Source organism: Erpetoichthys calabaricus, chromosome 9 (assembly GCF_900747795.2).
Source record: "Erpetoichthys calabaricus chromosome 9, fErpCal1.3, whole genome shotgun sequence".
Lineage (NCBI taxonomy): Eukaryota > Metazoa > Chordata > Cladistia > Polypteriformes > Polypteridae > Erpetoichthys > Erpetoichthys calabaricus.
Genome location: NC_041402.2, coordinates 192,803,712 through 192,829,960, shown reverse-complemented (window position 1 = coordinate 192,829,960; position 26,249 = coordinate 192,803,712). Strand labels below are relative to the sequence as shown.

The 26,249-nt window shown below is 39.6% G+C and overlaps 1 protein-coding gene across 1 annotated transcript in view; it reads left to right on the top strand.

Moving 5' to 3' along the window:
• Positions 1-534: 534 nt before the first annotated feature.
• LOC114657709 (uncharacterized) overlaps positions 535-26,249 on the top strand; it is a 284,979-nt gene continuing 259,264 nt past the window's right edge. Inside the window, exons 1-3 of the mRNA XM_028809587.2 lie at positions 535-1,447; positions 7,207-8,353; positions 13,187-13,858. Of these exons, the coding sequence (XP_028665420.2) occupies positions 535-1,447; positions 7,207-8,353; positions 13,187-13,858 (2,732 nt within the window). The remainder of the gene's footprint in view (positions 1,448-7,206; positions 8,354-13,186; positions 13,859-26,249) is intronic.

The window sequence follows — 26,249 nt, the reverse complement described above, 5'->3', positions numbered from 1 at the left end:
AGGAGCTCTCCTTTCACGGCTCTGCCATTGTGTAGCGTAACAGGAACTGAGTTTACCCGTCGATGATGCCGCCCTGAAGGAAAAATGCATCTAATTGCGTTAAATGAAGTGACTTTCAGGGTCTTAAGCAGCAGCTTTAAGGTTTAAGTGATAAAGAGAGGTCCTACATTTGCCTTCTGATCCATGACTGACTTCCCCATCTAACTTCTTTCTATTTTATTTAGGTATTTGTCTTTTGTCTTCTGTTCGTGATGAATAAAAATCCTTGAATCTTGAATCCACAGAGAGATCGTTGTTACAGCAGTCATGAATTTTATAAAGTGGATGCTGAACAGCCCTCGACGACTCTGTGGGATTATCTTACTTCTCTTCACTTTGTATTCTTACTTCATACTTATAAAATTTCCACCGTATTTTCAGCACGTCTTTCGTCAACAAACACACGCCGGCAGCCCCCAAGGATTCATTTTGTCAGTTTATTTTCATGAAAGCAGTAAAGCGGCAAGGAACGTCACTGGAGATGCAATTCGGATTATGGCTGTCGTGAGCACAGACACACACAAGGACTACCACTGCCATGTTGAGTGTGATGGCCATGTGGTCTCCACAGAAGCACATCCTGAAGTCCACTCCACGGTTTATGACTTCCGTTACAGGCTGGTGGACCTCCTGTGCCCAAACCCATGTGGATCGGCCGGTGCTTTGACTAAAGTGACTGTGAATACACACAATGACCAGGGGCTCTCAATGTCTGCCATTCAAGCCCCTACTGCCCATGAGGGGGAGCCTCAGCGTGACTTCACTGCCTGCATTTCATTCTTTAGCAATTACAGCAGAGCACATCTCGTCCAGCTTGTCCACATGTATCAACTGCTGGGGGCTCAAAAAGTCTTCATTTACACAAACAGTGCCACCACAAAGGCACAGAAGGTACTGGCTCAGTTGACTGTGGAGGGCTGTGTGGAAGTCATTGACTGGAAAGTTAGTCGTTTTTTCAGTGAATCCAACTGGGAGGATTTCCTAAACGATATTCAGGTTGCTGCTTGGAGAGACTGCATTTATAGAAACTCGGGCACCAGCCAGAAGCTGGCACTGTCCACCTCAGGGCAAGCCAACCTTTACAGTACAAGCAACACCTGGGCAGAACTTCTGCAGTTCTTTGTGAAGGAGAACTTCACTGTTGGCTACCTGGAGGTGCAGGACTGTCACAAATCCATACTCTCCTCTTCAGATGTTGGAGAAGAACAGGAAAATACAGAAAGACGACAAGCAAAGTGTGGTCGCCCATCCAGCAGGAAGGCACTAGGAGTGGACACCACCTTCTTTTACATCTCTCTGGCCAAGGATTCTGATGTTGGTGAATGGCCTTCTTTCTTGGCACAGTGCTTTGTGAAGGAGCCTCCTCAAGGGCAAGTGGCTGTTGTTAGGATGAGAATTCATGAGAAAGGTGAGGACATTTTGACATAAGAGTCCCCTATGAAACACTCATTGGTTTGTATCTTCCTTACCCTTTTTGTTTCTCTTATTCTCTTTTCATAAAAATCTGTGAAATTGATGCAAAAATTAGTTTTAGCCAGTTCTTAAAAAAAAAGTGTTTCTTAGAGTTTTCAAAGATGAAGAAAGAAATATTACTCCATAAAGCCTTGTTCACGGTTTTTGTTTTATCTGCAATTTTTTTCTCCAACAGTGACAAAACACAATGGATCTGAAGCACACCATTATAATAAATTACACACTTCTGCAATCGATTCTGTTTTATGGCCATTCACATCACTGTGGAGGAGTGCTGTGCTTTTTAAAAACCACAAAATGCTGCATATTTTCCATGTGAAAACACACCAAAATGTACCTTTCTCTGAAATAAAATCCACGATGTTCTGTCCTGCCCCGTGTGTTTCCCACCCGTTCATCTGTTCTGTTTCTTGATTCCTGCAAATGAAGTCCAAAGAAATGCAACCTCCTGGGGCCACAGAATCAATTCTGGCTCTGTCATTGCTTTACGATTGGGATTGCCAGGATGGTCATCATAATTGGCAAAGCGAGCATCGTACATTTTATTACTATTATTATTTATTTGACATAGATAGATGTGAAAGGCAATATGTTATAAATAGATAGATTTAAGAAAAAAAACAATTGGCAAAAACATCAATCAACTATACAACAACTTACACATTATATTATATTATTACACATTATATTATTAGAAATAGATTTTCATGTTAAATATTTTTTGAAAAACACAATTGAACAAACTCCCCTAAAAAACAAACCACAGTTCTTCATCAATACAGTCACATCCATATTACTAAACGAGAATGGTAAACCAGATATGGACGCAGGGACTTGCCCGTGGACGCAAAAGACATAGTGCGCAAGTGCCACACAAACCCCCCCCCCCCCCCCCCCCCCCCCCCAGTGAAACGGGAGAGACTAAGCACGTCTTTTGCATCCACGGGCAAGTCCCTGTGTCCATATCTGGTTTACCATTCTCGTTTAGTAATATGGATGTGACTGTATTGATGAAGAACTGTGGTTTGTTTTTTAGGGGAGTTTGTTCAATTGTGTTTTTCAAAAAATATTTAACATGAAAATCTATTTCTAATAATATAATGTGTAATAATATAATTCCGATCCTTCACCTTCTGCAGTACTCCATCCCAGTTCTTTCATTTTAAGTGTTCATCCCCAAGAAACACTCCTAAATATAACAAACCTCCAGAGGACCACTGCAGGCCACCAACCAGTTGTGGTGGTTTTAAACCAGTCCAGTTGCCCACTAAGATAGCACTGCTCTTTCCCCAGTTTATTTTAGCTGAGGAAACAATTTCAAAACATCTCTGGCATTGAAGCAAAATGTCAATGTCCTCCTGATTTTTAATGATGATAATGATGTCATCAGTGTATGCTGAAACCTTAACAGGGTCCGCAGTGCAACATGGAATCGATAGACCAGTGAACTCTCCTCTCAGTTTAACCAGAAAAGGTTCCAAGGCCAACACATAGAGCATTCCTGACAAGGGGCACCCTTGCCTGACTCCTCTTCTGACATCAAAAGGTTCACAAAAAACCACCATTGACCTTAACTACACCAGATATGTCACTATATAAAAGCCGAATATATTTAACAAATTGGTCCCGAAACCCAAAAGCCTTCATCACTTCCCATAAATTTGCATGCCTGACTCTGTCAAAGGCCTTCTCTTGGTCTATAGAAGTAAGACCAATCGGAAAGTTAATGAGTTTATATGCCACCAAAATGTCTCGAATTAAGAAAATATTATTGAAAATCATTCTATTAGGGACACAATAGCTCTAATCAGGATGCAACAGTTCGCAATCTGTTAGCTAGCGCCTTTGACAGGATTTTGTAATCAGCAGAAAGGAGGGACACAGGCCACCAGTTTTTGAGATTTTGTAGGTCACCTTTTTTTGGCAGTAGCGTTATTACCGCCCTGCGGCAACTCTGAGGTAACACACCCATTTTTATACTGTGGATGAACACCTCTAATACATCGGAACCAATAACATCCCAAAAGTCTTTATAAAATTCCACTGGAATTCCATCAATGCCTGGGACTTTTCCATTATTCAACTTCTTCAGTGCAGCAGTGAGGTCTCCTAGGCACAACTCCTTCTCCAGCTCTTCGAAGTCTGCATCATGAAGGTGTGGTAAATCCTTCAAGAAGGTCTGCTGTTCCTCAGCCTCACCTTCCTCTGTTGCAAAAAGAGTCTCATAAAACCTCCGTACAGCCCGCCTTATCTCACCAGGGTCCTAAGTCTCCTCAACATTATCCTGTCTTATGCAATGCAAGATCTTACATTGAGAGTTCTTTTTCTCATGTCCAAAAAAATACTGGCTTGGTGCATCCATGTCAGTTATCTGTTGGAATCGCGCCCTCATTAGAGCCCCCCGAGCCCTTGTTTCCAAGGCCCTTCTTTTTAACCCCAAGAGTTTCCAACAATTGGACATCTGGACCCTGCTCTAGAAGCTTCTGAATCTGAATTATTTCAGATAAATAGATAGATATTTTTTATTTTTTAAAAACAAATGTTTATTGATATAATTGTTAAAAAAACAGTATAAAACATCACCCAAAAGACAAAAAAAAACATACAGAAAAATAAAAATAATCTTATTCAATATAACAAATGAAGAAAACATTTCCAAAAAGGCTGTCCTAACACACTCTAAGCATATGTGGGGAAAAATTATAACATCAAGTGTAACTCACCGTCTTCACATTCACAGAGCACACTATTTACACACCAAACATCCCTAAACCTTTCCAAATTCTTTGTACTTTTATAAAAATTTAAATCCACTAAGATTCTACTCTTGCATAACTTTTTGAAGAACCCAATGGTATCCTGAAGCCCAGTTCCACTGATCTTATTTTTGTGGGTTTTCCATATCGTCAGTTTTGCTTGACCTATGATGAAGTTCACCAGGTTCACCTTATTCCCTGTTTGTTTTGTTGATGGAGTGGCGGCTCTGAACCTAAGAATCTGCGCTGGCATCCTGAAGGTTGCCAGTTCGAATCCCCGTCACTGCCAAAAAAGATGCTACTCTGCTGGGCCCTTAACCTTCAATTACTCCAGGGGCGCTGTACAATGGCAGACCCTGCGCTCTGACCCCAAGGGGTATGCAAAAAGATGCATTTCACTGTGTGTTGTCCTGTATAACTATGTATGTGACAAATAAATAAAGAATTATTATTGTTACCTTCCACCCAAACAAGAAGCCCACCTCGTTATATACAATACCCAATCTAGCAATTAGATTTTTGATCACAGTGAAAAGAGGCGGATACCTCATACAAAACATAAAACAATGAAACACAGTTTCCTTTGCACCACAAAAGGGACAAGTATCAGTAACCCCAGGACTAATTATTGCTAAAAAGGAGTTCACCGCTAAAATGCCATGCAACAGCCTCCACTGCAGATCCCCCACCCGATGAGCCAATGGTGGCCTGTACAGTGACCTCCAGGCTGGCTTTGCTCCCTCTGGAACAGTAAGTTTGTCTCTCCACGGTGTGTCAGGAAGCGTCTTCAGCGGAGTCTGATGGTTGACTGTCACACACATTCTTTACAGCTGCTTTCCAGTCACAAACTGCAGTGGCAGGTCCAACAGGTTATTTATGGACAGTAAGCCATTTGTTTTATTGTCTGTCCACTCACCTGCTGGGGACACCACAAGTGTAGGAAAACCACAGTCACTGGAAGGGCAAATCTTTGTATCAAACAGATCTTCTATTTGTGTTAAATAGCTCTTGGGCAATGATGTTCTCAGTCTATTTAAGAACTTTCCTAATAATCGCCGAGTGTGCACTCCTGTCTCCTCTGCTATCGTTGTTGTGTCCTTCCAAACAAATCTGTCCAAAATCAAGTAAATTACGAAGTTTAGTAACATGGCACTGTACAAAATTGTGAGCAACATATGATAATTCCAAAGAGCAGCTGACATGAGGATTAAATAGCAATGGTTTCCCCAGTACCCAAAACAAGGAAATATTTTCAAAATCCCTTGTGACCATCAGTAAAGACCAAGCACTTAATAAACTTTTATAAAAGGCCGGTAACTGCAAGGTATCAATCTTGTCCACTTCACACAGCACTATGTTCTTCCCCAGTCTCATCTGTCCAGCCTGGTCAAGAATAAACCGAGCTAAAAATGTCCACGGGTGCTGCTCATGTGAATAGAACAGTTTTTGTATTGTTTGTAGATAGATAGATACTTTATTAATCCCAAGGAGAAATTCACAAGAAAGACGGAAAGCAGCCACTCAACTCACAACATCCATAAGTCCTTGACCCCCTTCATCCAGTGGTAAGTACAGCACACTCCATCTCAGCCAGTGCATACCGTCCAAAAACAGATGCACTTATGCCACAGGCTGGAGGTCACCAGGTTATTAACAACCAGCATCCTGCCACTATAAGACATCTGGGGGAGGATCCAACGCCATTTCGCCAGTCGAGCTTGAACCTTTTGAAGTAATCCTTCCCAGTTCTTACGTACTAATTGTCCATTGCCAAGATAGACTCCCAGGTACAATAATCCTCCAGTGCTCCATTGCAGACCCCCCTCAAGCTGAGGTGGACTCAGTCCGGCCAAGTCTCCCACTAGCAGAGCACAGCTTTTGGACCAGTTTATTGTAGCCGCAGACAGACAGACAGACAGACAGACAGACAGACAGACAGACAGACAGACAGACAGACAGACAGACAGACAGATAGACAGATAGATAGATAGATAGATAGATAGATAGATAGATAGATAGATAGATAGATAGATAGATAGATAGATGTGAAAGGCACAGCACACTATACGATAGATTTTAATTGTCCCCAATTTGTCTATTTGTATTTTCCAAGGGTTCGCACAGCTCTGAAGCTCTTTTGAATAGCTTTTGCTCCTCATTATCCGCCATTTGTATTATATGCTAAATCTCTCATCATTCACAAGTTTACTGACTCTATTGATATCAATGTCATGAATATAAATCAAAATCTAATGGTCCAAGGGCAGACCTCTGAAGAAGGACTCCACTGACGACCGCACTCTAAGTATAGCAAATTAATGAATGACCTGTCCAGGACCAGGCATGTATGTGTTAAGATAAAGAAGCATCTTTGGATTCTTTCTAATGTCCTTTGAAGACCTTGAAAAGAATACCAAAGCGCAACTTCATTGGTCTGCTGAAGTCATATTTGAAACATCTGCACAATCTCACATGTTTAGCCAGCCTCTCTTTCCAAGCTTTGTGGGACACAGTGTTATTATACTTGTAGGTTACGTGAGTATGGCCATTGCACTAAGGACTGTGGAGCAGGGGAGCACATGGTGACTACATGCTTGTTTTTTTTCCACAAGGGTTTATTATTAATATGCTGACCTGCTTGACATCAGAATGAAAATGCTAATGGTGTTATATTTCCAGAAACTCCATAAAGCCAAAGTACTGACCTTTGACGTTATATGTTTCATATATCTCATTGACGGTGGTCATTTTCAATTCACTTCCACACTGGGGTTGCTTCAGTTTTTTTTTTCAGTCGGTCCCATCAAATTCCAGTTTCACACTGGAGGAGAGCAGGCCCCTGACAGATAACTTTGTCAATAATTTCCAGTTCTTCTGTCAAACATATAAATGCACTCATATACTAACACTACAATGTGGGTTTTATTGTTTATTTCAGAGAATGCCCCTCCATTGTTCACTCCTGTGAATGGCACCCAAGCTTTTGTCATTTCTGCATTTTATGATGACCGACAGCAGCAGGACGTCATTCGAATCCTAGGAATTGTGAAGCGAGATCAGTATGAAAAGATGAACACAACATTGTATTGCCACATCCAGTGTGAAAGCGCTCTTCAGGTTGGGCCTATTGAGGTGGACATTCATAAGGACCACTTTCATTTTCCATACGGAGCCACAACATTCCTCTGCAAAAACCCATGTGGGTCAACGGCAATGTCCAGTGTGACTGTGAGTACAAGCATGGAAAGCAGACCTCCAGGAGTCGCTTTGAAAATTCAGAACACTAAAGAATCTCGACCTGCCAAGCTGCAGAGGGACTTCACTGTGTGCCTTTCCACGATGTTCAACTTCAGCAATGCCCTACAGCTCATTCAATCTCTAGAGATGTACCGACTGCTGGGGGCCGGCAAGGTGGTCGTCTACAATACGAACTGCTCTGACCAGGTGCAGGAGGTGCTGGACTACTATGCCAAAGAAGGGTTTGTGCAAGTGTTCAAGTGGACGATAAATTTGTACCTTAACCCATCCACAGGCTGGCTCTTTCCCAACCACTTAGGAGATTTGCACTATCACGGCCAGATCACCACACTGAATGACTGCCTGTATAGGAACATGTACTCCAGCAGATACTTGGTTTTTATTGACCAGGATGAGGTCATTCTACCCTATAAACACGACAACTGGAGAGACTTGATGGACTACCTCACAAAGGCAACTGGAGCCAACATCTTCCGGTTTACCAACACTGTTTTCTCAGCTAATTCTCATACTAAGGATCCCTCAACCCTACAATGGAATGACATTAGTGGAATAAATATTTTAGAGCATGTAAGCAGTGGGACGAGGGTTAGGCACAGAGAGGCAAAAAAGATGATTATAGATCCCAGAATTGCCTACAAAATATCAGTACACCATCCACTGGAGAATTTTGGAGTAAGACACGAGGTGAATGAACAGGTTGCCTTATTGTTCCACTGTAAAAAGTATGCAGAAATTACAGAACAAGCATATGACCCAAGGATTTCACATTATGAAGCTCCACTGAGTGTAAATGTGAACAAAGTGCTGAGCAAAACTGTAAGAAGGTAAATAGAATGTCATAGCTGATGTTGGTCAAACTGATAGACTTTACTTTATGATGCACCTTCTCTAAAGTGAACAATACCTCAATGGATTTTAGAAACATAGATTGTATGCATGTTAGTTCAATGCTGCATTTTCTTTTAATTATCATTCAAGTATCAAGTATAACATTAGATCAAGGAAAGCTTATGATTTTATGGCAGAATTAAAATGAACAAAAATATGAACTTCCACCTATCGACTATGCCCCTACTGTAAACCCAACCTAACTCAGACCTGTGAGGGCAAAGCAAAAGGAATGAGATTACTTGAGATACCCAGAGACATGGAAGCCACCTGAGAATAATACAGTGGTACCTCTGTATATGTCCGCTTTGGAATAAGTCCAACTTGGTATACGTTCTGTTTGGAAGCAAAAAACTTTTGCTTGGCATACGACCTTTGTTTGGAATACGACTCGCGTGCTAGAACACCACGCGCTACCCTTGTTTGCCTCTCTCGAGACAAAGCCACGACTGCCCACGAGCGTCAGTATGCCAGTAGCTAGCATTCAGTGAACAACCCGCGCTATGACTCCATGTGAATTTTCATGTGATTTTATGTTTTTACGCGTAAATTTGAATTGATTGTTGAAAAGTATGAAGGTGGCATGCGTATCCAGGACATGGCTGATGCATACTGTATGCCGAGAACAATGGTGTCTATGATTGTGAAAAACAAAAACATTATTAAAAAGTAAAGTGAGGTTACATTTTCATTTATTTCATGTAATTGCTTTTGTATTTATGTATTTTAGTATTAAGCAGTTTTTAAATTATTTTATATAACCCCATCAATGTATAATATGCCAATAACAATAGGATATTTTTTTCATGGGAACGGATTAATCATTTTCCCTTTATTTCTTATGGGAAAAAATCATTTTGTTTATGTCCGCTTTGGTATAAGTCAAAGGATCTGGAACAGATTAAGGATGTATACCGAGGTACGACTGTACTGGGTTTAGTCACCGAAACCGTTTGCTTTTTACTTTCTCATATATATGAAGAATAGGGAAAATATTAATTGCCCAAAAATTCAACCTCAAGATTTTGAAGAATCTCAACGTTTTAGACCTCCCTGAGTCCAATTTACTTTCTCTTAGGGAAAGTATTGTAATCATCCAAAAAATTTGATTTCAAGATTTTGCTAAATCTCTACATTTTAGACCTCCCTGAGTCCAAAAATACCATTTTTGGAAAAATGTCTGTGTGGGTGTGCATGTAAACATGATAACTTGACTGCACTTTCAGTTAGGACAAACAAATTTTGCATACAAGTATTAGGTACAAAATGTAGATTTCTATCAACTTTTGAGCTACTTCCACTAACCGGAAGTGGTACTTTTTTATTCATGCAGTCCGATTTATTCAACTTTACTTTTATAAAAATTGTTCAATATATTATTAAATTGATTTGATTTGTTGTTGATGGTTCTTTAATGTACATAATATAAAAATATGATTGCCTCAAATATCCATCCCCATATCTGAGTATACCAGAAGGTCCAGGGGAGGCCACTCCCGATTTTCTAATTTTGATGTCCACTCAGATCTCGCTATAATCTCCTGATCCTGTTTTTCTGGCTCACCTAGCCAGCCAATTCTTCATCCATGGTAGCACAATAATAGAGGAAAAATCACCATGGAACGGGAAAAGTGGTCAGCCAGCTATACAAATTGATATGAACTTCCCAGTACTTTGTGGTGAACATGTTTTTGGATTATTCTTTGTTCTTTCATAGAATTCATTTTACTTTATAAATTTCCTTCCTTACATTGCATTCAGAAAGTATTCAGACCCCTTCACTTTCAACTCAATTTGTTGTGTGTTGAAGATTTTATGTTTAATTGGATAAATTTGCCACAATCTGAACAGAATAACCCGTAATGCCAAAATTAAAACTTGTGATCAGAAAGGGTTGTAAATTTATTACAAATTAAAAACTGAAATTTCTTATTCATCGAGTATTCAGGCCTCTCATTCAATACTATGTAGAAGTCCCTTAGGCAGCAGTTCCAGCTTCTTCTTGATTAGTCCTTAGTTAGTCTTTTTGGTTAGTCTTTTCCATGCTTCGATTTGGATGGAAAGCATCTTCAGGTTTTCCCGCACATGTTCCATGGGGTTTAAGTCTGGGCAAATCAAGGACAGTCAGAGAATTGTCCAGAAGCCACTCTGGTGTGGTCTTGGCTGTATGTCTCAGGGCCTTAAGATGTTGTCCCAGTCTGAGGTCACATGCACTCGGAAGGTTTTCTTCAAGGACCTTTCTGAGATTGGCTGCATTCATCCTATCCCCCAATTCAGACCAGTCTCCCCCATCCCTGCTGCTGACAAGCACCCCCATAGCATGGTGCAGCTACCACCAGGCAGGTGATGAGCAGTACCTGGTCTTCACCAAACATAATGCTTGGAGTGTGTCCAAACTGTTTAATTTTTGTCTCATAAAATCAGAAAATCTTCTTCCTCATGTTCTCGGAATCCTTTACGAATGTCATCTGCCTTTTACTCAAGAGTGGCTTCCATCCTGTCAATCCACCTTGAACGTCTAATTGATGGAGTGCTACTGAGATAATCATCCTTTCAATGGGTACTCCGATCACATCAGACAACTTTTGAGGCTCTGTTAGAGTGGTCATTGGGTTTTTGGACACCTTCCTGAACAAGGTCTTTCTTGCCTGGCTACTCTGATTTTGCCAGAGTAGTGGTGGCTCCAAACCTCTTCCATGTCACAGTTATTGAGGGCACTGTGAGAACACTGAAAGCTTTAGAGATGGTTTTATGCCCTCATTCTAACCTATGCCTCATCACAATTTGATTGTGGAGGTCTGCAGAGAGTTCCTTGGACTTTATGGCTTGGTTTTTGTACAGACATGAAATATGAATTGTGGGACCTTCTATACACAGGTACGGTATAAGTGTGCCTTTCTAAATGATGTCCAGTCAATTCAATTGGCCACAAATGGACTCCAATCAAGTTCTAGAAACATCTTTAAGAGAATTAAAGCAAACATGATGGACCGGAGCTCAATGTGGAGTGACACAGCAAAAGGTCTGAACATTTCTAGGAAGGAGAGATTTCAGTTTTAGATTTTTAATACATTTGAAAACCTTTCTAAAAATATTTTCCATTTGTCATTGTGGATTATCCAGTTGAGACCGACGGGTAAAAATGGCAAATTTATCCATATAAATCTTCAATGCATAAAAGTATGCAGAAAGTGAAGGTATCTGAAGACTTTCTGAATCCACTTCACTAATCTCCTAGTCATCTCTATATTTTAGAGCCAAAGTTTTTCCAGTTTTTCTCCCTCTTTTGAAATATTTAGCGTTTTTCCCTGGATTGTTTTTGAACGTTGTATTGTGAGCTTCATTTGGGCCTGAGTAGGCCGAAGCCTCGCACTTGCCTAGGGTCAGGCTTCCCTTTGGTTGAGATCTATATTGGGGCAAGTCAGGTGAGATTCTAACCCTTTTTTGTGTAGGTTTTTGAAGACCTCAACCATTTCTCAATCTTGTGATACCAGAATCAGAGGCCTGTGTTAACTAGTAAAGTGCCCCTTCTCCAATTGGGAGCATCTCCCCACCTAATAGTCTGTGCAGATCATTGGTTCAAATTAGTTCAGTTTTCTCACCTAACCTAACACTTGTTTTCCAATGCTTCAGTATAAAATTATGAAGGTAATTAGTCCAGTGGATCGAGACTGTGACTTTAAGATGAGCTAATCAAGAACACGGGGGATGCATTTGGAAAGTTGTTAAGGGTAAATTTCGCATGAACATTAGAATTTTTTTTTTTTTTTTTTACACCGAGAACCACAGACACTTGGAATTAACTACCAAGGAGTGTGGTAGACAGGAGGACTTTAGGGACCTTCAAAACTCGACTTGATATTTTTTTAGAAGAATGAAGTGGATAGGACTGGTGAGCTTTGTTGGGCTGAATGGCCTGTCTTTGTCTAGATTGTTCGAATGTATCTTTAGTTTCTATATCCCTGGAGTTTTTCAGAAAAGTAACCATGGCAGATAAAGAGAATTGACTGAATACATTTTAGAAATGACTGAACAAAGAATTTACACACATGAAGACACAGATTAGTTTAAATACATGGGAAAACAATGTAGTTTGGAACTGATTAACATCAACACAAGCTAGCAATATTCATCGATTAATTCATTCTTGAAGTACGGCCAGTTGACATCTTCTTGTTGCTCCAGACCATTAACAACCATCAATACTTGGTCATAAAATTAAAATGAGGCCCTTTGAAAGAAGACAAGGAGTCATGGCTGTTAATGACGTTTGTGCTGGATGGTTGTGTTGCTTTATCTGTGGTGAACATGACTGCCCAAACTTTCATTTTGATGCCGACTCTTCCAACCTGTTCGATTATAACTAGAAAGAATTATTGAACTTGAGATTGAATTGCCTGGCATCACAAATTTCTGGGAATTTGTCTCAGTGTTACAGTCACAGAGACAACAAAAAAACACAACAGCAAATCCTAAAATGTCACACATGTGACATCACCACAACAATACTTACAACAGCAGCAAACCACACTCTCATACACAATAATGAATTTTCTCGCTTCAGTATTCAGTTGCCTGGACTCTCTTTCACCCAGTGGGGTCTGAGCATTTCATTTGATTGTTAAAGCAGATGCTCTTTGGTGGTCCCGCATTACTGTTTATTTCAGTTCTTTTCCTTGTTGCGCTCATCCCATAGTCCAGAATCTGTGTGCTTGCACAAGTTTTTGCTCTTTCTTCCCCTGACTAAATTCTTTCTCCTTTGTGCACAGATCTTACCCTCTTGTGATCACACCTATAGATGACATCGATGTCTTCATTGTTTCAGCCTTTTATGATGGTAGAACATTAAATGAGTTGCCATCGGACGTGATCCGTATTATTGGAATTGTAAAACGGGAGCTGTTTGAAAACCAGAACAGGACACTTCACTGTCACATCAGATGTAAGAGTGCTATTCATCACCGTTATGTTCGTGTTCACCTCCATGATGATCACCATGGCTTTGCTTATGGTACAGCAGACCTCCTCTGCCAGAACCCATGTGGATCTGCTGCTTTGACCCAAGTGGCTGTGAGTACCAATGATGTAAGAATCTTGTCTGAAGTCTATCTGAATGTTCATAATTCCAAAATTATTCAACCTGCTGATCCCCAAAGGGACTTCACTGTGTGTATTTCAGCAATGGCTGGTAATTATGACAATGTTCTGCAGCTCGTCCAGTCCATTGAGATGTACCGCCTACTGGGGGCCGAGAAGGTCTTCATATACAAAACTAACTGCTCTGCTGAGGTGCAGAAGGCGCTGGATTACTACACCGCAGATGGGTTCTTGGTAGTCTTCAACTGGACTGTGGATTCCTACGTTAAAGCATCTGAAATATTTAATCATGGCCAGAACACGGCCCTCCATGATTGTCTCTACAGAAACATGTACACCAGCAGGTACTTGGTTATAAATGATATCAGGGAAATAATTCTTCCGTATAGACAAGACTCTTGGAAGGATCTGCTCGACTCCCTCAGGAGTGAGAACCCCAGACTCAGAATTTTTGTGTTCTCAAGTTCTGTCTTTCACCCCATCGCTGATCCAAAGATCTCCGGCAAATTGGAATGGGAAAATACCACTGGAGCGAATGAAGTAGGAGGGTTAAAGTCTAAGAAGATCATTTTAGACCCACGCCTGGTGCGAGACGTGCTTATTTCAGAATCAATGGGATGGGTAGAGGAGGTGAAGGAGGTCAGTAAAGATGATGCTGTGCTGTTTCACCTTGAGGATCCCAGAGTCGGTCCAACAGGAAAATATGAACAGAGAATACTAAAATTTGAATCTAAACTGAAAAAGAATGTGAATGCAGTGCTGACAAAAACATTAAGATGAGCTGCTTGTAATGAATGATGAACTGCTGCCTCACAGTTAGGAGACCTGGGTTCGTTTCCTGGGTCCCCCTACGTGGAGTTTGCATTTTCTCGCCGTGTCTACTTGGGTTTCCTCCAATTGCTCCGCTTTCCTCCCACAGTAGACATGCAGGTTACGTGCATTGGCGATCCTAAATTGCCCCGTGTGTGTGTGTGTGTGTGTGCGCATGCGTGCCCTGGGGTGGCCTGGTACCCAGCCCAGGGTTTGTTTCCTGCCTTGCTAGGACTGGCTCCAGCAGACCCCCGTGACCTTGTGTTAGTGTAAGAGCCATTTTCCTAGTTCTATAAGATTATGAATATTTATTAGATGACAATGTGTAATCTATGGGAAGTTCCTATAACCCCTGTAAATAGAATTGTATTGGTATATTCTTGCCATTTCTAACAGCTCTGAGTAAACATTTTTCTTCAGTTAGTGACAGCCTTGCAAAGAGTAAGGTGTAGAAGGCACAAGGTTTTAAACCATGCCTGGGCATATGCCAATGTGCCAACCGGCCTACGGGCCTTTTGAGAGTGTGAGGTAAATATGTAAAAATACAGCAATTAATTTATGAGTTGTGCTATACGTTTAAAGCGTACAGAAGAAGAAGTAAAGAACCTTTAAGTACAGGAAAAACTAAAGTTTCTCAAGAAAAGCTAAGTTTAGAGAAGATACATTTTTCCTTTTTTTTTTTTTGCCTTTTATTCTATGTGTATAATTATTTTTTCTTTTATTCTTGTGTGGATTATTTGCTTTTAACTTTCACTAAATATTTTTAAAATGAACTTTTGGACTTTGAGATTTCTTTTGGCACGCGTTTTACCCGTGCTTAGCCACACCTTATATTTCGGCAGCTACACTAAAGTTATAAAACCAGCCTAAAGTTTAAAACCTGCCTAGAGTTTAAAAACCAGCATAAAGTTTAAAACCTGCCTAGCATTGAATACTGCCTAAAGTTTGAAATCAACCTAAGATTGAAAGCTTCAAAATTTCCTTGGATTATAAAAGAAAGTAACCTGCGTGTTCTATGCCTGAAACAGGACTGCGACGGAAGAAAGCAAAGATAACTTGAAAAATACTCAACAGGTACCTTTAATCTTTGTCTTTGATCGGAGTAGGACATATTTGAGAATTTCTAGTGCTCCTCGCGAGACTGTATAAATTATAAAGGAGATTAAACACCAAATAAAATCGTCATGGCACCTGATTGCGGCATCCAGAGGAAACATCTGCGTGGTGTGAATGAAAGTCGCTTTGACTATGACGTCACAAAGGACCATCTCCAAGACGACAGAAAGCCGTTCAATTTAGTAACAACTAAACTTCAATCAGAAATGGATTACAAATACAAACAACTATCTAAGGTCGTAAAGGATTTACAACAAAAGAAATAGAACTACTGTACTGTGAAACTATGGAATTAATTATCAAGAACCCGTTCCTCATTCTAAGAAAGGAATATAAAAAGTTAAGCGACAAACTTATCTATCCAGAGCAACGAAGATACACGAAAAATGTTACAAAAGGACTTTGATGCTAAAATGAAAACTTTTCGTAAATTTTCGGGAAATACATTGAATTGGATATTAGACGTATGTCAAAATAAAAGCCTCAACAAACTACCTGATTTTTCTGCTAACCAATTCGGGGATTACAGAACGAAAGATGACATTTCTCCTGCAGATTCTGCAAAAACTAAAAGTCGTACAAATACAGCGGCTACTTTAAGTAGTGTAATCGGATCTCAAGAGGCCGTGCTGTTGGCTAAAGCAGAGAATCAAAGAAAGCAACAGGCTCTAGATATGGAAGAGGCACAGTTGAAAGCTAAAAGAGATCATTTGGCTTTAGAGGCAGCCATCGCAAAATCCGTTGCAAAACAGAGCGCTTAAAGGGCGCAATCGCAGCCCAAATACACTGGATCCTTATAATGTGCCTCCGAAACCAGATGTGAGAAGCAAAAAGCCACAAGAAGCAAGTATTCGTGACTTTCCACGTAACAATGAAAATAAAAACAATCCTCAGCAATCGCTTTATGATCAACAAAATAAAGTGCCAGCACCTCTTCAACAATTGCATTACGAACAGTGTTACGATCAACTGAAAGAACAACAAAATAAGACTCAAGTGCCTTATGTGCCATACAGAAAGATTCCAATATTTGACGGCGATCCCTTGAAATATGTGGATTTTATTGGTGCATTTAACCGAGCTATCGATGAAGTGATAGAGAATCTGCGAGATAAATTGGACTTCTTGGCACAGTTTACTAAAGGTACACCTCAAGAGACTGTTAAAAACTGTAAATACTTGTCACCGTTAGAAGGTTATCAAAAAGCCAGAATGAAGCTCGAAAGTCTTTATGGAAACCAGCTACCGAAAGGAGAAGGTCTGAGCGATTATGCGATCTCTCCTGGCGGATATAGGGAAGACTGCAGGACGGTTGCAACACTTTTTGCATTCCCCTCATTTACTCAGAGACTGTTTGGACTACACCAGCCAAATTTGTATACTATAAACTTACATGTCTGCTAATTACCCATAGTACTTGTAGTTAATTGTATTTTACATATCCTGCACAATATTGATTTGAACTGAAGAAGTCAGATGTTGGGGACGGTTGCAACACATATAAGGGACGGTTGCAACATGTTAAACATATATTCAATTTCAATAATTAACCTTTGCTTTTTCTCTGAACTTGCATAGTACTGTGTAAATCTACAATTATACAATAATATTAAAGTAGATTTTTATTCATTTTGAAAGTTCTGTATTTTTATGTCACATGGGATTTTTTAAAAATGCATTTATTGTCCAAACATGGATCTGCTTTAAAACAAGTCAAAAAATATTGAATACAAAGTGAATTTAAAGTCACCCCAACAATTCTACTGGCTCTCAGGATAAATCTGCCAGTTACTAGAACAATTATAATAAAATTCTTACTAATTAACAGTATTTAAACATACATTTATTGTACAATATTGAGAATATCAAATACAACCCAAATAAAGTTGCACAGATATTCCTAAACAGTGGCTAATCACCCCTCATATAAAGTACCCCACATCTATACTGACTAACAGTAGAAATCTGCCAGTTAGAAGAACAATTTTGGGAACTGGCTTCCAGTGAACCTTTCTACAAACAACAAGAACAAAATAATGCAACTCTTAGTCAGATTCACAGTTGTGGGTATGGAGTTACCAAGTGCATTGATTGTACAAGCTATTGTGACAAGTGTGCCTCTTTCTGCTGAGGTAGCTGCACCAACTTGCCTGTCACCACGTCTTGCCACAACCCTGTCGGGAGTTTGAACAGTTGTTATCCCAGTTTCATCCATGTTCCATATGTTTTGTGACTGAAACTTGTGTTTGTCCAAAACCTGGCTTAAATTGTTAAAAAAAATTGTTAACATTTGTTTCATTAAAACTGGTTGCCCTCGAAAGGCTTGTGGCTTGAGGACGTCTTATTGAAAGAGTTGTGTGCCGTTTTAAAAAACCATTAAACCAGTCAACACCAGCCATACAGGCCTCATTCCACTGTGAGGGAAAGTTGCACTTATAGTGAGAGGCGAGTTGAAAATGCAAGCCTACGAACCTGAAATAAAATGTTATAAAATGTAAATAGTTTTTATTATCTTTCACTTTTTACAGATATTACCCTAACCCTCTCACCCTCTTACTCTCTTTATACATTTCTGTTAATTTCTCTTACCTCTTTAGGACTTAACCCATAATATAAGTCTGCTGCCCTTTGTAAATACTGTTTTAGACTCCTCTCTTGGTCTTCTGAGAACACTCTTCTGATGGTCCAGTACCCTGCACGTGGTAACTTATCTGATCCCTCACTTACAAGCTTCTCTCTTTTCTTATGGAATCGAAATAAGGTGGTATGACAGATGGAAAAGTCCTTGGCGACTACCCTGACTGTCCTGCCCTCATTCCTAATTACGTATGAAGCTTGTTCCAAAATTTCAAGGGGAACCCCTCTGTTAGTAACTCTCTTCCTCACTCTTGGCGTACTGGAAAAAACAGATTATTTCTATTTTTAGATCCATAAACTACAGTTAAGCTGTATAGCAGAATACTTCGGACTTAAACTGAAAAAAATGTGCTGATTCTGAACTAAAAATGTTAAAAAGTAATGATATGTAGTCTATTTTAATATGGCTGGTTGGCTTGGGGACGGTTGCAACAAGTTGTTGCAACCGTCCCTGACCTGCCAGCCATGACAGAACACCATGTGCTAGCTATTCAAAGAGTCAGGGAAACATGCTAACAATACTTTTTAAAAGTCAACACCACAATGATTTGAACTAGGTATGTTTTGATTAATTAAAATAAAAGCTATGGACAGTAAGTCAAAAAAACAACTTGCAAAAAAAATTACTTTCATACCTTCAAAACAGTTATTTTTCAATAAATGCAGCAGCAAATGATGAAACTGTATAGTTTCTCTCTGGTGGAGAGAGGGCCTAACTGAGCATGTACAGTATGAGTATCATCACTCTAGCATGTTTCTAATTGGAGAAATAAGACTTGTTGCAACCGTCCCTTGTTGCAACCGTCCCCAGTCTCCCCTACAAACATTATGCCCGACTTACAAAGCAGACAACAATTTGAAAGTAATGATAACCTTCGTACTAAAGTCTGCAAACTTCCTCAAGACCTGTATAGCACCGTGGCAATGCAAAGTTCTGAGTATTGAAAGTATGGAGAGCAGGCGAACCCTTCTCGCCAATCCAGTGAACGTTCTGGACGAACAGACAACATCTGCTTTGAATCCCGTGTACGGTGCAGCTCTACAAAGCCATACCTTCGAAAAGGAAAAGGACAACACTGATCAAGAGAAGTATCCTTTGAAAGGCGTCCTAAGAGAAAGCAGTTTTGCTACAAACATTTCTGCTGCTGACGAAAAAATGGATACAGTCGAAAAGGCAGAGACGGCTGGACGTACAAGCGGTAAGCTCTGTCTTTTTTGCAATGAAAAGCACGATATTAACGAATGCAGTGCAATTCAGACATTGACTTATGAAAGTAAAATTGACTTTCTGAAAGCTAAAGGCTTGTGCTTTAAGTGCCTTAAGCAAGAACATCTTAGCAAAGACTGTGACGGAAAGATTAAATGCATTTACATCATTTAGCAGACGCTCTTATCCAGAGCGACTTACAACAGTATTTGTTAGTTTTTTTTTCGCATACCCCTTGGGGTCAGAGTGCAGGGTCAGCCATTGTACAGCGCCCCTGGAGCAATTACAGGTTAAGGGCCTTGCTCAAGGGCCCAGCAGAGTAGGATCTCTGTTTTGGCAGTGACGGGGATTCGAACCGGCAACCTTCGGGATACCAGCGCAGATCCTTAGCCTCAGAGCCACCACTCCGCCACTCCGCCAAATGTGCACTCAGTTACATCCAGTAATTCTCCATATGAATAAGGATAAAGGCACCAATGTTAATGCCACACCTCCTAAAAAGGAGAACGCTAAGTCGGAAGAGAAGAACGTCCATGCATCCATCCATTTTCCAACCCGCTGAATCCGAACACAGGGTCACGGGGGTCTGCTGGAGCCAATCCCAGCCAACACAGGGCACAAGGCAGGAACCAATCCCGGGCAGGGTGCCAACCCACCGCAGGACACACACAAACACACCCACACACCAAGCACACACTAGGGCCAATTTAGAATCGCCAATCCACCTAACCTGCATGTCTTTGGACTGTGGGAGGAAACCGGAGCGCCCGGAGGAAACCCACGCAGACACGGGTAGAACATGCAAACTCCACGAATAACTAAAGTTTCTAAAGAAAAGCTAAGTTTAGAGAAGATACATTTTTCCTTTTTTTTTTTTGCTTTTTATTCTATGTGTGTAACTATTTTTTAAATATAGAAAGCTACTCCGCATTCCATGGATAGCAAGAGTAACGAACAAAGAAGTGCTAGAGCGCATAAAGCCGGATATCTCGTTAGAAGGGAAAATTACTAGACTCAAACTGACCTATTTTGGCCATATAATGCGATCAAATTCGCTAGAAAAATCGGTCATGCTAGGGATGGTAAGCGGCAAAAGAAGACCCGGCCGTCAGCGGACTCGTTGGCTTAACACCATCAAAGCAGACACGGGCATGAACATAACACAGCTCAAAGAAGCTGTGCAAGATCGAAAAGCGTGGAGAGAGCTAGCCTATAGAATCGCCGAAGGTCGGAAACGATTGAACGGATGACACACACACACAACTATTTTTTATTTTATTCTTGTGTGGATTATTTGCTTTTAACTTTCACTAAATATTTTTAAAACGAACTTTTGGACTTTGAGATTTCTTCTGGCATGCATTTTACCCATGCTTGACCACACCTTATATTTCGGCAGCTACACTAAAGATATATAGCAGGTTGGATAATGGATGAATGCTTTTAATGATGCATTTAAGACAATGACATGAGAAACGCAGGCCCAACTTCCATCTTTCATCAGACATATGCTTGTTTTGCACCCTTTACTGAGGAAACCATCACAAGGCACTTTAAATTCAAGATGAGATCATGAAAAGATCATACGTGAGTAAAGGAGGTACTGGTGCATGGGAGCCAAACCTTCAGACTGCAAAAATGGCCATGTGGACCCATTAGAACTTGTATTGACCTCCATGGAAATGGGGAAGTGTGTGTGCAGCAAAGAAGATGCTCTTGTCTTATTTAACTAATGTGAAAGCCATTCAGCTCCAAGTGCAAACAGACCACCGTGCCCTACCACTGAAAGTCTGGCCCAAGAACCGGATCAGGTCAGAAACGGACATCAAACAGACTGGGAAATCAAGGACGGGATGGTTAGCCTGAAAAACAAATCTTAAAAAAACAAACAAATGGGCTGAACACGAGGATAAGAGGATCAGCCAAAACCACAAACAGTCAATTCCTCATTAAAGTGCTGCACAGGAAACTGAACTTTGAAAACGTTTCAAATTTGAAGTAGGACTTTTAAAACTATTTTTTTAACAGTTTTTATTACTCAGGTATTCTACTTTGAGCTGCTTGGGAAACTGAATGTTTGAAATAATTAAATGACTATTTAATCATAATAATGTATTTAAATAATATTATTTGTGAACCTTGTGACAAATGAAAGGAAAATAGAATAAGAAATGAGGAAATATTATTAATGCAAAGAAAATAATACTATTAATCTTATGTGATATGGATCAAGAGATTAGTTAGAGAAGTATTACACCATCCTAGCAGGGAAAGTCATGGTGTGCTGCCGAGAAACTGACTGGTGAATGTTTACTAAGTTAACCGGCAAACGAAACCAAAGTGAAATAAAAATAAATCCAGCGGCCAAATCCAAATACGCTATCGAAGTCGAAAAAACAGCAGAGGGTCAAGCTGAATGAAACTCACGAGATGCATGTTGTTTTGTTCTGAGCTCTTCACTTGTGAGAGATAGAGATAGAGATAGAGATAGAGATAGAGATAGAGATAGAGATAGAGATAGAGATAGAGATAGATTGATACTTTATTAATCCCAATGGGAAATTCACAAATTTTCACAAATGTGATGATCAATTTTGTCCTCTTGTCCTGTCACACAGTCCTCCCAGAATAATGCTTCCCCAATTATGTTCACCTCTTTTGAAAATCGTTTTGTATTAAGTATCCTGCTTAGCAAATAAATGTAAATGAAAGGCGACGGGGCATGTAGGTGTTATAAATAAGAGTTGTTAATGTTATCTGAACTGACAATGCACAGCAGCACCACACATACATCCACTACTGGTATTCACAAGGCAAGAAGGGGGAAATGTCAGTACAGAGTAGCGGGATGCACTCCGGCCCTCTTCAGGCACGGACTATACCGGACCTCTCATCCAAATAGGGCTTTACTATTTCACAATCCCTCCTAACCCACTAACAGCTGTGTTCGGTGTTCTTCCAGACGGACTTGAAGTGGAGAAGGACAAGCAAACAGTGATTGCATTCACTACACTATTGGCACGCAGACTTACTCTGTTAAATTGGAAGAATCCTAATTCTCCTCTGATAAGTCAGTGAGAAACCGATGTTTTATATTATTTGAAATTGGAAAAAATCAAATTCTCAGTTAGAGGATCTGTGCAAAATTTTTTCAAAACCTGGCAGGATCTGATCAATATTATTTTAGAATAAGAGAAATAACTATTACCACATTTAATTCCCTGCCCCATCTCTTATTTACATATATATTTATTTCTCCCTTTCTTTTGCTTATTGTTGTCTTATTAAAAAGCCCTAAGCAATTCTCCTTTAGCTAAGCTCTCCTTCTCAGGGGTGGGGATTGATTTGTCTTCAATTTTGTTTGGTTATAAATTGATCTATTTGTATGGAATGATCACAATAAAAATTAATAAAATAATAAAAAAAAACAAATAGGGCTTTAAAAAGTAGGAGTCTCCAGACAACCTTTGAGCAGATATTCTAAAAAAAGAAAACATCCAATAAGATTTGAAAGAAATATTGATCATCTTGAGGATGAGAAGTAAGGTCTGAATCGGTGGCATTGCTGCTGTTTTACTGTAAGAATATTATTTTCTTTAGTACTGTAAAAACAACAAAAGAGGAAGGGAAAACAGGAATGGACACCCTGATTAATATCCTGTCAGAAAAGTACAGAAAAGTTGAGATAATAGACATGTAAAACTGCTCTCATTGCTCCTCTGAGCTGCTTACCCAAACGTAGAATACTTCAGAGTTCCTTCCGTGGTTTATGTTTAAATTGCCTTTTTATTGTCCTTTTCATCCATTGTTCAATTTTTGATACTTTATCATGAATATTTCTGTCAATGTTGTTCTATTCACTTATTATTTACACATTTATTAAATGATTTTTTTTGTTATGTTTACAATTACTTATGTAATGTTTCTTTAAATGTCATTGTGTGATGCAATTGCACCAATTATGCAGCAACACTGTCACATAGTGTCTTAGTCTGGTTACCTGTGTGTTGTGAAGTCTGTCGTCTCGGCATTTCTGTATGTGATATTTGTTGTCTGTTGGAAAACAAGGCAGGCAATGGCGTACAGGTAGGATCATTTACTGGGATTAGATAGATAGATAGATAGATAGATAGATAGATAGATAGATAGATAGATAGATAGATAGATAGATAGATAGATAGATAGATAGATAGATAGATAGATAGATACTTTATTAATCCCAAGGGGAAATTCACATACTTCAGCAGCACCTTACTGATACAAAAAAAACAATATTAAAATTAAAGATTGATAATAATGCAGGTAAAAACAGATGATGGGGCTTCGATGTCTCGAACATGTGCACTGGGTTAACAGAGGCGTCACACGGGGCTCCGAAGCCTCAGACATGCGTAGTACTGAGATTAGATTATGACAGGGCTTCGAAGCCTCGAGCAGACATGGTCACTGGTTACTGAATCTTTATGAAGCCTCGGCACACTCAAAGTCATTGACCTCTATATTTTGAGAGTCTATCTCAGGGGTGGGCAAAGTCATTCCTGGAGGGCCGCAGTGGCTGCGGGTTTTTGTTCCAACCCAGTTGCTTAATTAAAAAAACAATCCTTGTCAATAATTACATTTCATGGCTTGTTATTGCTTTAACTCTGCTATGTCAAGTCATTCTCATATCCTAGATTTTTTTTCCATTCTAAGGATATCATCCAAATACTTTTGAAGTTTAAAATGGATGGGTAATTCTCAATCCTTCACTTTTTTCTCTTCTCTTTCCTTCCAATTAAACCAAATAGTGCACGATAAATACACACAGGTGTAAACGGTAACAAGCAAAATGGACAACTGCTGGTTTCTTTTGTCATTTGCATCTAATTGCTAATAAGGATCAATTAAAAACCGAGAATGCAGCTGTTTAAGACTTAAATAAGCAATAAGGGTTCAAAATCTTAATGAGGGAGATAACTAAAATGAAGCAGAAGTGTTTCTAGAGCAAGAAGTGTTTCTTATTTAGCAATTGGGTTGGAGCAAAAACCTGCAGCCACTGCGGCCCTCCAGGAATGACTTTGCGCACCCCTGGTCTATCTGACACTTAACTCTCTAGTTATATTTTGTAATTCGTATTGACATTACACACTTCAGGCACTGACTATACCGGACCTCTCATCCAAATAGGGCTTTACTATTTCACAGTTCCTCCTAACCCATTAACAGCTGTGTTCGGTGTTCTTCCAGACGGACTTGAGAGTGGAGAAGGACAAGCAAACAGTGATTGCAACTACAATTCAGGTAGTTGCTGAGAATTAATTATTGTTCTTGTGGACTGCTGTGATTTCCTTTGTCTGATTCATAGTGTGAAAGATATATTGTCATATATCAACTTTATATATAAAAAAAGATTAGGTAAATCGTGCAACCTTTTTATGGAACGCTTAATTTTGTTCAAAACCGTACGTCATAGTATACATCTATAAATATAATTTTTTCGTCTTCATTAGGAGAATACAACAATGATACTCTCGTGTCAATTAAACCAATTTAACGTGCATAACATATTTTCTACATCCGCCACAGTAAGAACAGTAGTAGTAGTTCAGTTGTGCGGAGCTCGTTAATTATCCCCGGGTGGCTCAATGGTATCGCAACTGTCTCTCAGTAACAACACCAGGGGTTCAATTTCTCCATTTAACAATATTTTCAGCTTGGACGGATAGCGAGCAAATCAAGCTATTGAGTCGGGCAGGGGGCACACGTCCTTAATTATATTGTGTATGTAAAGAGTTTCACTGTAAAACGTAATAAGCTTCATATTTGTGAGTTTGGAGACCCTGGTGTCGTACTGAATTTGTATTGTAGATAAACAAACTACTGTGCAGCATGCCTAAATGTGTCTTTTCGTTTCTGATCACTATACGGCACTTCCAAGTTGGGACAATTCGCTATAAACAGTTTCAGTCAATCAGCGCCTTCTAAACATGCAGAATGTCAGTGTGAACATTTATTGTAGCGGCGCAGTTTCTTCGTTCTTCGTTTCAGTCAGTCATTGTCCTGTTAGACTATTTACAGTTAAGTGCTGCTTGAGCTACCGTTTATAGTACAACAGGTGGCCTACCTAGTTCTTAAATCGATATTGAATTGCACACACAAGTCTCCTAAATTATTTATTGAAATGCCTACATTTATAGTGTCCGTTTTAGGAAGTTGTAGTCTTTACTTGTTCCCGTTATTAGGAATTTTAATTTCTCAGTGTCACATATTATTCGTTACTACTTGCGAGTCCCGTATCATTGAGATTCTGTTTTATATTCTGTGTAAGCAAACTTTTTAAAAGGAGCGTTCATTGAACTGACTATAGCAGACTTGTCATCTTCTTAAAATGACTTTATTGATTTGATGTTGACAATCATAAGGTCAAAAACCAAGGAGGCGAAGAGTTTGCACGGACTGTGCTGTTTCTTTTTTTTTGTGACATCGCATCAGTAGAGAGTGTGTGACGTTAACAATGCATTCTGTCCTAAATGGCAGCGCATACGCTTTTTTATATTTCCTAAAGGCCAATGTGTCTAAGTTTGCTCATTAATATATTTTGACAGTGTATTTTAGTGAGAATGATTATAAACATATTACCCATGTTCATTTCCCATGTAGATATGTAACGTTTGGTGAGAATAAATAAAAAGTAACAACACATATAATAGTTATGATGCATTGTTTATGATTAGCAAAATTCATAGTTTATCTGAAATGTTCTACTTAAACAGTCGACTTATTCCACTTCTCATTGTCGGTATTCTCCATTGCATTTGCCCCCGAATGTAACGTGTGCCAGTGCAACTGAAGGGTGGCAGACGAGCTCACGTAATGGGTGACAAGGCACATCCTCACCCTGATGCCGAGGCTCTTGTCATGAATATTCCCATCTTGTGCTTTTTCTTGTTCTTGCCACTTTACTATTATTATTGGACACGTATGTA